The sequence below is a fragment of the Nicotiana tabacum genome, chromosome 13, assembly GCF_000715075.1.
Source record: "Nicotiana tabacum cultivar K326 chromosome 13, ASM71507v2, whole genome shotgun sequence".
Classification (NCBI taxonomy): Eukaryota; Viridiplantae; Streptophyta; class Magnoliopsida; order Solanales; family Solanaceae; genus Nicotiana; species Nicotiana tabacum.
The window spans coordinates 21800921-21814549 of NC_134092.1; the positions used below are offsets into that span (position 1 = coordinate 21800921).

Sequence of the window (13629 nt, forward strand, 5' to 3'; positions counted from 1 at the left end):
GCTTGTCTATTAAAGTTCTAATTAGTGAGTATGATTGTTTCCATATAAGTATATAAAACACATTTGACTGATTCCCACTGGTGCAGTTTCTATTTTCCTTCAAAGTCCACTGTAATACAAACTAACAACAATTCAACATCTCAAATTATATAACAGAGATTACGTTAAATGTAAGTACTTCAAGATTATTACGAAAAAAAGAACAGACAAGAAAATGCAAAGCTCTTTACAAATTTAATTTGTTTAACCAGACGGCCAAGCACAAACTACTTTCCTCTTTCAAAGTGTACGAAGAAAGAAAAATCTTAAAAAGGATAGGACTTGTATGCCAATCATTGTTCTACAAAGTCCGAGAGAACACAGAAGCTCTCCCCAAGAAATCTCCAACTCGAATCTGCCTATTGTACTTAGCTCAGTAAACATGCTGGATTATAGCTATGAAGAAGGGGAAAAAAGATGTTTTGTAAATCTTCACATTAAATAAAGATACAACAACAGCAGAAGATAAATATCGCTTGATGAAGATAAATAACTTCTAATATAATAGAGGCAAACCCCCTAAAACTTGCCACCCCCCCAGGAAAGCCTCAACTTGCTTGGCAAGAGTAGGGAAGCACAGAGCTTTACCTCTTCTTCCTATTGTAAGTAGGAGAGGAGAAATCCCGTCACAGTTGTTCGTCAACATCCTCACTTGTCTGCTGCCCAGTCTCTGGATTTCTAGTGGCACCGTGCTTTTTATGCTTCCTCTTTGCTTTCTTGGCTTTCATCCGGCGTTTTTTCTCATTTGCATCAACCCAAGCATAATCAGAAGGTATACGGAAAGGGTCAATCTCATCCTGGAAACTGTGGCTTTTACTGTCGCTAGATAGCTCATCACGGTTCCCCCTCATCCATGAAATCCAAGACGTAGAGCCATCCGATTCCTTGGACTTAGCATCTTGGAAATTGGTAGGGCTTGAAAGAGGGGTTGAGAATTCATCCACTGGTTCAAGCTCTTCGAACTTTGTAAATGTAACAAGAACTCGAATGGTTGGAACAATAGGGATAGCTACCTGAAGTACAGCAGACTCTTATAAGTAATGGGAAATATTTCATAATACGGTCGGTCAAATGAGAATGCAGTTCAAGTATATGCATCAAAATCTCAAGTATGACTTTCAATTGGAATGAAGGAACGGTTTCCCATTACCAACTATAATATAGACAATAACTAAGAAAGCTGGGACTTTCCGGTAGATCTAGCAAATCTTGCCACAAACCAAATATAACTTCTTACAACGACACCATCACCTTGAAATTTTTATCTCAAATTGCAGTCATTTTTTAATTCTGTTTTCGCTTGTAAGAATTTAGTCCATATAACAATTTTAAGCTAATTTGCCATATAGACAATTCACAAGCCAAGCCATTAACCATTTGTTATCCGGCCCCTTATAATAGAACATCTGATGATAATAATAATAATCAACAAATAAGTATATTGACCATCCACTAGATACAACTATAACCATAAGAGAGAAATCTTTACTTCAAATGCTCTGCAACAATTCAACATATCCTATTGGATCAGAGTTTATCCATTTGTAAGCATCTTTTCAGGACAAGAGTGACAGATTGTCAATAGATTTCCACATGAACAGGCAAAATGCTTTCTTTATTAAAGGAGGTGATAAGTAACTAAACTAGTTTTGTCAAAGCAGGGGCAGGAAACAATCACATCAAGAGTCAGAAAAAGAGCTGGTTTTCTATGTACACACACGAAAACTCTGAATATGACATATGCTCGATGAAACTCTTTGCCGTTCTATACTAAATTAGAACACAGAAACTTTTCTTTTTATACAAGCTGGAGGTAGAGGGAGGGTGTAATCTCATACTCGTTTGAAAAATCAAAGTTCCATTATTACGTAAAAACAACCATCCTACTTATTTAGATGCCCAAGTAATATTTTCATATTCTTGGATTTGTGAACATGTATCTTATTAAGTACCCAGGTAACCTTCTCCTATGCACATGGATTTGGGTGCAGTTATTGTATACAATTGGGTTCATTTTTAACAAGTTCTTGGGGTATTATGAAGGATCCACAGAAAAGGTTCAGGAACCAATTTCACACCCGCTTGATAGTGCTACATTAAAACAAATGAACAGAAACGTTACCCTTCTACTATATTCTCTTGCTATTTACAGGTTATATATATTTTTTATTCATACTTGTTACCTTTCACCAACTACACCTTTTTTTTTGGGATAAGGATCATTGATCAACTACACTTATATTAAATACAGGTCTACTGCATGGATGAATCCATTTATTTTCAGATCTTCCCTTTAACTTTACTGCTCTCTTGTTAAACGAATACATTTCAGAAAGAGTACTAGCTTGTGAAGTGATAGAAAACACACAGCTAAAATTGATTTATCAGAAGATATGCCCCAACTATTGAAATGGCAATAATTTTTCTCAGGGAGAATCATTTATCATTACTAGAGAAAGAAAGCACAGTCCAAGACGTGAAAAAGGCGAACCAAAAACAAAAGGGAAAGATTCTAAGGTAAGGTTTTTTCCAATAAAACAGGACATCTTAAATTAACACTAACAAGCAGAATCAACTCAATGCTTCTTCTCAGAAAGTATTTACTTTCAAGAGTAGTTGCTATCAAGTCTCCCACATTTTGAGGAAATTGATTGTAGTCTCCTTAACAGTCTTGGCAATTGCTTATAAACTAGCTTTTGGAGTTGTGTTAGGCCCAAGGTCCATTTTTTTAACATGGTATCAGAGCCAGATCAACTACAATTCTTGGATTACCAATGTTAAGACTTCCCAAGAAAAATGTTATATTGTCCATGCTCCATATGTTCAGTCTTGGGCGTATGAGGTGTTAAGTGTCCAACATTGATTGCGGAACCGGGTTGTTCTCTCCTTATATGTTTTTGGCAATCCCCATCTCATGAGCTAGCTTTTGGGTTGAGTTAGACCCAAGTTCTATTTCTTCAATGGTTAGCATTGGAAATATTGGCATTGGTCTAGGATTCAACCATGATTACTATGCTAAATGGCAATAGATGTTAGCTTGAAAAAGATTACGTCTAACTTATGAAAGGAGACATACTACAAAAAAATGAACAGAAACGAGATAAGCAAAACACTAGACGAACACTGAAAGCCCTGAAGCCTAAGAGATGATCTCTTAAACTTAGTCTAAGATCAAGAGTAAACCTATAGGTGTGACTATCAAGCTAAACCCAAGTGTTCATCTCAAAGGATTTTCTTCTAGCAAGGGACTCTACCTCATCAAATGGATGAAAATTGTGGTCGATTTTCTTCTAGCAAGGGACTCTACCTCATCAAATGGATGAAAATTATGGTCACTCATTGGGTATTTCCTCTTTTGGAATCTATGGTTGGGAAAAAGTAGGCGAGTCTTCTAAGGCGAGAAGACGCATCTCTCCAGATTTGTATCTAGCTTCTTTTCAAGTTTTATTTTTGGTGCTTGGAAAAGATAACTGACATATTCAATGAGATCTGTATAATCTTTTTAAAAGATCTCATGATGTAAAGCTGTAATTCTTATCTTTTCCTTTCTGTAAGCATCCTGAACCTGTGATTCTTATTAATGAAACCATGTCCGGGTTAGCAGTCTCAAAAAGAGAAGGACACAGTACATGCATATAGTATCTGATTGTCCATTCTTTTCAAGTAAATGCATCGGCATTTTTTGTTCCATTGTGACGCACATCACTGCATGACTTGGACATCATGCACCCCAGGCAAAAGTGCTTTTATGAGGTTATTGAGATATAGAAGAACCCCCTCTCCCGGCACAGAAAAGTAGACAAGGGATAGAGAGAGAGAGAGAGAGAGAGAGAGAGAGAGAGAGAGAGAGAGAGAGAGAGAGAGAGAGAGAGAGAGAGAGAGAGAGAGAGAGAGAGAGAGAGAGAGAGAGAGAGAGAGAGAGAGAGAGAGAGAGAGAGAGAGAGAGAGAGAGAGAGAGAGAGAGAGAGAGAGAGAGAGAGAGAGAGAGAGAGAGAGAGAGAGAGAGAGAGAGAGAGAGAGAGAGAGAGAGAGAGAGAGAGAGAGAGAGAGAGCTTTAACCTTGTTGGCTAGAATGTCAAGCAATGGCAAGAGTTCCTCTGTTTTGAGGGGGAAGTCCGGCGTCAACCACAAAACAGGTCTTAATCCTTTTTTATACTCGCTTTCGGTCTTTGACTCGCCCACGGTTCCTTTCTTCTTTTTCTTCTTGCTGCTCTTATCTTTGCTCCTTTTGACATCCCCTGTATCCTCCCGAGGAACTTCGGATGATGATCCGTGACTATCATTTGGTCTCTGCTTGCTATCCTCTGGAGCCAACTTTGAAAACTTCTTTACAAGCTTTGAATCCCCTGAATCATCACTAGTATCTTTGGAACCTTTCTTGCTCCAGCCAAACCAACTCTTCTTCTCCTTCGTAACACCATTGGATTCACAGCTCTGAAATGAACCTCCATCAGAGTTTCCATGGAAATCCTCATCCTCACCAGGTCCATCTGCATTGCCCATCCGAAGAGCAGAATCTAACTGGATTCGTTCTTCAGCTGTTAATACATCATCATAATCATCACGCTCGCCCCCATTCACTATTTTGTCATCATCATTCACAGTAAAAAGCTCCTCATCGGTTATAGCACCAGGAACACGCCTTGATTTTACACTGACCATAACGTGAAGCATATCATAAACCTTTGCCTTCCATGCACCAACCATCTCAGACCTCTCCTGTCTCCTCCAGTTTATGTGGGGAACAAGCTCCGCCTGAGTAACATCTATTCCTGGCCTATACATATTTGTTTGAGACATCAAAGCCACTTCACGGGCAACTTCAGCTTCTGATGGTTGAACACCAGCTCCCTCTAACGCATTTGTAATCTCTTTCTCCTTATGAGCAAGCACAATCAAAGAACCAGGAGTCAAAGATACGTTCCCGTCTTCCGATGAATACCCTTCTCCAAGAAAGAGGAAAGTTTGATCTGAACGTTGAATGCGGAACCCATCGAATCCTGCAAGAGTCATATCCGCACGAAGATTAGAACCCCGTTTCCAAATCCGGTAAGTGTCTGACGGGGCAATCCGTCCAATGAATGGTATTACCGAGCTCTCAAAGTGAAAGGTTATCTCCATGTAGAAATCACGAATTCGAGCAGCAGAGGCAACAATCCTAGGAAGTCTGCGGCACCACTTGGCCCAGGCAAGAGGCTGATAATGCCTAGCAATAATCATAGCAATATTCTCCTCCTTTGTACACACTGCTTCCTGGAGAGCACTCCAACCGTTCTCATTTTGAAGACTCCAATCGGCGCCTGCAGCCATTAAAATCTCAGCCGAGATAGGATCCCTTATCCGAACAGCAAGGTGCAACGGGGTTTCACGGCCAGGAACATCCCGCCTATCAATTACTGCAGTAACAGCATCTGCATCAAGCTCAGCAGTCAGGGACTCCGTCTCAGTGTTCACTTCACCAGCCTTAGCCAATTGAGGAAGGCCAGCAACTATCCTTTTCAAAGTGGCATAGTCTCGCTTAACCACAGCCAAATGAGCTGGACTATGAACGTACTTGGACAAATCTTCCATTGACTTTTCTTCGACCCTCTCTTTGTCCTTTCCAAAATTCTTGGAATAACCTAGATTTCACCCATCTTTCTCTTCAAATCATATTTGACTATTTTGATGCGCACCGTCAACTATATCAACTAGAATTGAAATGTTTGGAATTTTGCCAAGCTCAAAGAATTGATTTTTCTCGACTGATATCAGCTTCAGCTCTCATATACTTTACCAATTAAAGCATTGCAAGTTTCAAGCTTAATTTGCTGAAACACTAACACCAATATGCCCTGAACTCCGGTATCACTAAGCTCAAATCTGAATCAATAAAGAAAAAAAGACCAAAATAAATACTTCTCCGCCCAAAAAAAAAAGACATTATTTCTATTTGAAGTCTTAAGTAGTATTCTATTTGAGACCTTGACCATGATTTTTCTCAAATCATGAATTTTTTTCTAATTATAGTAAGTACTTATGCAGTTTCTAAATATGTAGATTTTATTTCGAAAACTGAAGTTAGATGTGTTCACTTTCCTTCTTGAAGCCCGCTCACTCTTTTTAAAAGAAAAAATTCAAAACAAGGTTAATTGAAAAAGAGGCATTACACACTCATCGATCTAGCTCTATTGCATCTTTCATTGTAACAGAATTTAGCATAATAATACCCAAATCTAACATATTTACACCGATAAATACAAAATATGCATAAAAACCCACAAATAAAATTTGGAAAATTTACCCCAAAACACGATAAAAGCGATCTTTTTGGGGTAACAACAGAGGGGTTTCTAGAGAGAGAAAGTAATCAAATTCAGCATAATGATACCCAAATCGATTAATTTAACCTAATAAATACAAATAAGCATAACACCACAAATAAAACTAAAACTTTACCTGAAAAAACCAAATATGAATAAAACCCACAAATAAATTGAAACTTTACCTGGAAAAAACGATAAAAGCAAGATCTTTTTGGGTGAGGGGTTTCTAGAGAGAGAAAGTGAGTAATCAAAATTCAGGTTAAGATTTTAAAAGGGTTTCTCTCTCTAGAATTGATATGTATGTATAGATTTATATCTTTCGTTCTTACTTTCACTTTTGGGTTTGTGTTGCTGTTATCATCTCTGCTTCCCCCACTGGCTGTTTACTGTTGTTTGCTGTTTCTGTATTTAGATTCAAACTTTTTGCCCCTGGATTTGTTTTTAAATTACCAAATTGCCTTTGCCAGTGTTACTGTAAAGCGCGTGCGCTATCTTTAATGCTTTTTCTCTTTGTGCAGCAGCCTTGAACTGGACCCAGCGTGGCCAATGAAACATCACCTCTAAGGATTGTTTTGTTAATTAAAAAATTTAATTTTTGTTTTTTGTTTTTTTTTCGTTTCTGTACTTAATTTGGATAAGTGAGTCTTGGCGTAACTAGTAAAGTTGTTGCCACGTGACCAGGATGTCACGAGTTCGATCCGTGGAAACAGCCTCTTACAGAATCACAGGATAAGACTGCGTACAATGGACCCTTGTGGTCCTGCCCTTCCTCAGACCCCTGCATAGCGAGAACTTAGTGCACATGATTGCTCTTTTACTTACTTTGGAGTCCGACTAATCCGAAACGTCTCACTTTTGAGGGTAGAACATTCCCAACTAAAGGTGATTTCATACCTAAGACTCGAACTCAAGACCTAGAGTCCGACTAATCCGAAAAGTCTAACTTTTGAGGGTAAAGTACTCACCGCTAAAAGTAATTTCATACGTAAGACTCGAACTCGAAACATTTGCTTAAAAGTGAAGAATACTTAACACTCCACCACAACATTACACAAACAATTTAAATATTCTTTTTACACTATAATTTTATGATAGCAGGTTAGCCAACAGCTTTATTAGATTATTGATTAATATTTATTAAGAAATTTACATGTAATTATTTAATAACTAATTTGATTGTGTAATTATTATTTACACTGTCGGTGTGTTTTTTGAAGACTGATCATCTTACACTGACAATGATTTTTTTTTTTTTTTTGCATTGATCATGTTAAAAGGAAATTATTCATAATATATTAAATTAGTAATATGAAAAATAAGATAAATATTCTTTTAAAACTAATTAATTCGCATCTATGGTATAAAATTACATTCACACTAACATAAGATAATCCTAAAAAGAGTAATAGGAATATGGTATAATGGTAATCAATATCTTTTGAATTAGTAATATTAACTAATATACGTTAACTTTTTATTGTTAAAAGTACATTTAAAATTTTATAATCAAGAAAATTTATTTCTCTCCCTATATAGTAAAATGTCATTCTTTATTTGACATTGACAGAATAAGTGTCTGTTTTTGCTTGACTCTGTATGTCTTAGTGTGAGTAATGTCGAGATTTCATTCTTTTTACTTTTATTCTTTTATCTCTTTTAATGTACACATATTTTTCTAGTTTAGTCTAAGTTCTAACGATCCTTTTGAAGATGATGCTTATTTTTAAAATTTTGTTTTTCTTATCTATATTTAGGAGACGTCTTATAAAAGAAAGAAATGGCAATATCTGGACGTACATTTAAAATAGTTCTAAAAGAAAGAAATTATTTTATTTTATTTTTGAGAAAGCACTAGAATATAGCTACATGAGTTAAACCTATGACTATGGAGATTGACACAATAATTTTGTTTGGCACTTTTACAATATTCTATAATCAATTTCAATTGTCTGTGGTTAACTTGTGTAGACTTCCAAGTTTCCCAAAAAGGATGAAACGAAAATGATAAAATGCACCTAATTATAAACTTAGTGTTCGGACTTTTTATAAAAGTCTTCGGATATATATTGAATTCTTCAAAAATAGTACTGTTTACCCGAAAAACGGATAGAGTTGAATTTATACGTAGTTCTAAGGATACGTGATACAACTTGGGACAAATCGGAAAGTAAGTAGAAATATACTGGGTATTGACAGTATGAAGAATGAAATACCAACCAAATTGAAATAGAAAGTTATTTTATGAACAAGCAAGATGAACCAATGTATATAGCTCACAAGAGGATAATCTCAATATAAATATTGGTATATTTTTCTCCGTGAATAGTATGAGAGTGTATCAATGCCTCAATCTGCCCCCCTTTACAAAAATAGTGGATATCCCTCTTATAGTGGAGGAATTCTACTTTAGATATAATTAAAAATATATAGTGGGGATCCCATGATAGAATAGTTTTTCCCTAATTTCCGCCGAGATTCTCTCTCCTTAGTGCAACTGTAACGGCTCTTGTCCCTTGGCTCGATCTTGACCGAACTTGGCTCACTCTTGATCGGACTTGGTATTGGTTGGTTTCCAGATTTAGAGCCCGGTATTGACTCGGGCTCGATATAGACTCGGGCCCGGTATTGACTTGGGCTCGGTATTGGTCGGTCTCTGGCTCTCAAGCTCGATGACGCCGCTTCGCATCATTCAATTTGGATTCGAGCTCAGTAATGACTTCGAGTTCAGTATTTGATCGGTCCTAGAAATTATAGCTCGGTAACCTGGCTTCGGATCCCATACTTGATATTATGAAGATGACCTTCAGTCCATTATGTTTCAACCTTGACTAATCATATGAAGGTCGAAACCGATTTTGACCGTATAATTTTGAAAGATCTCACACGAGTACAATAATTTTTTTGAAGAATACGAGCAATATAAACAAAAATTAATCAAATTGGACATTTCTTTTTCCTACTGACCATTTCAAGATTTGGTTCTCAAAACTAAACTGAAAATCAAATAGTCCCCTCGTTTCTCACGAAGAATGTGGCGAGAAACAACATGATTTTCAAGCGGTATGACTCGATACAAACTGACGTTTGCATCGAGCACGACCATGACGTACGAGATATATGTCCCGTCGGTTTAGGTTACCAAGGCATTAAATGCGTGTCAGACGAACCGTCATTGCCAACCCTATAAATAGCCCCTCTTTTTACCATTTTTTACTTTTACATCTCCAAATCTTCTAAGTTCCCTTTCGCATCTTCTGAGTTCTTTATCTGTAAATTTGTGATTTTCACTGCAAAATCCCTCTTTTAGAAAACCAAATCTTGTCATCTTCCTCTATCTTCAATCTTCAGATCCTAATGGCGAAAACATCAAAAAATGTTCCTCATAAAGAAAAAGCTTCTTCTTCTCGGCCCGCCGGCGACAACATTGGTGGAGCCACGACCTGAGGAGTGTGTTCCAGGGAGGTTTACCTCTAATTTTAAGATCGACAAAGCTTCGTCGGTCCCCGATCGATGCGAACCAGTATCGAGATATATGTGCTCGATAACCGAGGGCCATATTAAACAGTTAAGGAAAGATTGTAACTGGGAGGACGTAGAAGTGATAATCCCAGCTCCCGGAGAAGAAATTACTACGCATGTAAAAGGGTTTCTAAGTGTGTACACTTACCCTTTCATGTTGGGCCCCCTCGACCCTGTTGTCATCGATTTTTGCCGCCAATACCAAGTAACTCTAGGCCAAATCCACCCTTCTTTTTGGCGGATCGTTATTCTGATCCGCTTCTTCATGAACAAAGTCGAGGGGGTGGCTTTCACCCTCGACCACCTCATTAGATTGTACAGCCCCCGCCTCTATCAAGGTGGGTTAATAAAACTCCAGCGCCGGGCTACCAAAGTGATGTTCTCGAGTATATACAAGGACAAGACCGGGGCTGGATGAGCAGGTTCATTCGAGTGAAGACTTCGGACCTAATCCCGGCCGAGAAGATATCATTTCCCGAAGAATGGAACATGAAGCGTAAGTATAATTCTACTTTTAGCTCATATTGTCTTGCTCCTTCGTTTCTTTCTCATCGATATCTTTTTTGTGATGCAACGGTTGCTTGGATGCCCGGTGCAGTTCTTGACCTTAAAAGCTGGGTACAGGACCTGGCTTCGACCTCTACATATGCCGAGCACTCGTGGCGCGATTTATCAAAGGGCCAATGGGAGGCCAAAAACCATGGTAAGCCTCTTTCCCGTGTCTTTGATGATTCAAACAAAATGTTTTTCTTATACTTAATCAATTTTTTTTTTGTGTAGGCCTGGGCAAAGATGCGGGTATGAGGTCCCTGTCTGGCGAGGAAAAGATTTTGGCCCCAGTTCCAAAAGCGGTGAAGGACAATAAAAGAAAAAGGATCCTCCCTTCCATGGCCTCCTCTGAGGATTCGACCTATGAAGGCTCACAGAGTAGAGAAATGCCCTCAAACTTCGTTGTGAGCAAAGAGAAGAGGAGACCAAGGACCTCCGAGCCGAGTTGACCAAGGCTCACCAAGATCAGACCGATGTGACCGAGCAGGTAATGAAAATCTTAAAATCTCATGGGTTCGATTCAGGATCGGAGGCTAATATTTTGATCTCACAGCTGCAGCAGAAGCTCGAGATGATCGGGCAGCTCCGTGAGCAGGTCGATATAATAAAGGTGGAGACCTTGGGGTGAAAAGAAGGTATGGACCGCCTTACTGCAGAGAAAGAGGCTGCTCGAGCCCAATTATCATCGGCTGAAAGTCAACTTCAAGGCATGAAGGAGAGGAGCTCGGTTCAAGCAAGAAAAATAGAGGAGCTTGAAGCTTGGTTGACTTCTGAACTTGCCAAGGCCAAATCTGAAGCTGAAAAGGCAAAGGCCGAGGCGGATGCATTCATGGCTATCTATCGGGCCGATGCCAAAGCCGCTCAAGTACAAGCGAGAAAGGCAACCGAGACCGCTCAAACTCGAGCATATTAGGTTGCTGAACTCGCCAAATGCCAATCTCTGAGGGAAACCCTCGAGGAAATCCATGCTCGAGGTTTCGATCTCACCGAAGAGATAAAAAAGGCTAAAAAACTCAAAGCCGATGCTGGAGCCCTGGCTTCCTATGATGATGATGATAAAGAGAGCAAGAACGGGTCAGAGAGCGGGGTGGAGCTCGATGGAGAAGAGGCTGCTCCATGAGATAATCAGGAACCTTAGGGTTTTTTGTTTTTGATCTTTTTTGTGTAGGGGCCTTCGAACCTTGTAAATACTCAGATATATGAAGATCTTTTCCTTTCCCGATTTGTCTTTGTTTCATTTTCTGCCTTGTGAAATCTTTGTTTCATTCATGCCTTATGAAAGTTTTCATAAGTTTGAGTCTTTAGGCAATTTGATCGAAGACGGACCTTGAAGTCTTTATAACCGAGTGAGTTATTGCTCGAACTCGAAGTAATGTAGCCTGTAGGCTTAGTAGTCGAGTGAGTGCTTGTTCGAACTCGAAGTAAGAATAGCCCTTAGGCTTTAATAGTCGAGTGGGTGATTGCTCGAAGTCGAAGTCATGTAGCTCGTAGGCTTAGTAGTCGAGTGAGTGATTGCTCGAACTCGAAGTAACATAGCCTGTAGGCTTTTAATAGTCGAGTGAGTGATTGCTCGAACACGAAATAAGATTAGCCCTTAGGCTTAATAGTCGAGTGAGTGATTACTCGAACTCGAAATAAGATTAGCCCGTAGGTTTAGTAATCGAGTGAGTGATTGCTCGAACTCGAAATAACGTAGCCCGTAGGATTTTAATAAACGAGTGAGTGATTGCTCGAACTCGAAATAAGATTAGCCCTTAGGCTTAGTAGTCGAGTGAGTTCTTACTTGAACTAGAAGTAATGTAGCACGTAGGCTTAGTAGTCGAGTGAGTGATCGCTCAAACTCGAAATGACGTAGCTCGTAGGCTTTTAATAGTCGAGTTAGTGATTGCTCGAACTCGAAATAAGATTAGCCCTTAGGCTTAGTAGTCGAGTGAGTGATTGCTCGAACTCTAAATAAGATTAGCCCTTAGGCTTAGTTGTCGAGTGGGAGATTGCTCGAACTCAAAATGCTGTAGCCCGTAGGCTTAATAGTTGAGTGATTGATTGCTCGAAGTTGAAATAAGATTAGCCCTTAGGCTTAGTAGTCGAGTGAGTGATTGCTCAAACTCGAACTCGAAATAAAATTAGCTCGTAGGTTTGGTAGTCGAGTAAGTGATTGCTCGAACTCGAAATAACGTAGCCCGTAAGCTTTTAATAGTCAAGTGAGTGATTGATCGAACTCGAAATAAGATTAGCCCTTAGGCGTAATAGTCGAGTGAGTGTTTGCTCGAACTCGAAGTAATGTAGCCCTTAGGCTTAGTAGTCGAGTGAGTGATTGCTCGAACTCGAAGTAACGTAGCCCGTAGGCTTTTAATAGTCGAGTGAGTGATTGCTCGAACTCGAAATAAGATTAGCTCTTAGACTTAATAGTTGAGTGAGTGCTTGCTCAAACTTGAAGTAATGTAGCCCGTAGGCTTAGTCTGCATAATAGATCTCGAAATAGAGGAATTTTTCTAGGATATAAGATATCGGTAAAGAAAAAATTTCTCTTTGTCATTATACACGTGTTCATGTTTTGTGCCAGGGATCGATCAAACTACACGAGCATGGTTCGTTTTGACCATTTGGCTCTTACAAGTTTTCCTATCGAAACCATGTTATCATGAAGTAACTTCCTTGCATCGAACTTGATATATTCGACGGTAATGCCCCCCGGTATTCGAGGTTGATTTTAAAGAGGACTCGAATATTGTTGAATTGTTCTAAGTTAGCACAATCAATGGTTGCCTCATTAAAAACCCTGCTGAAAAACCCATTTGGGATAAAACCGGTCTAAGGGGAAAAGAGTGCAACGCGTGCTTTCAGGCGTAAAGGCTTCGAGTTGAATAACCCATCCCTGTTTCTGATCGAACACTTGCAAGGGTTAATTTCGACAATAAATGAACATAGGAGGGTCGTACCTTAACAGTAGTATCGTTTTAGGTTTGCCACGTTCCAATTGTTTGGTAGTTGTTTGCTGTTTATTACACCGAGCTTGTAGGATCCTTTTCCGACGATTTCGAGAACCTGATACGGTCCTTCCCAATTAGGACCCAGTTTTCCTTCATTTGGATTTCGGGTGTTGAGGGTGACTTTCCTTAGCACCAAGTCCCCGATTTTAAAATATCGAAGATTGGTTCTTCGATTATAATACCTTTTGATCTGCTATTTTTGGCCGGCTAATCGGACGAGAGCTGCT

The 13629-nt window shown here is 39.0% G+C and overlaps 1 protein-coding gene across 1 annotated transcript; it reads right to left on the bottom strand.

Moving 5' to 3' along the window:
* Nucleotides 1-205: 205 nt before the first annotated feature.
* LOC107790193 (uncharacterized) lies at nt 206-6863 on the bottom strand. The gene is made up of 3 exons (XM_075228665.1): nt 6527-6863; nt 4093-5901; nt 206-1067 (listed from the first exon to the last, which is right to left on the bottom strand). The coding sequence occupies exons 2-3, from the start codon at nt 5608-5610 to the stop codon at nt 666-668; spliced, it is 1920 nt and encodes a 639-aa protein (XP_075084766.1). The 5' UTR covers nt 5611-5901; nt 6527-6863; the 3' UTR covers nt 206-665.
* Between the last annotated feature and the right edge of the window lie 6766 nt (nt 6864-13629).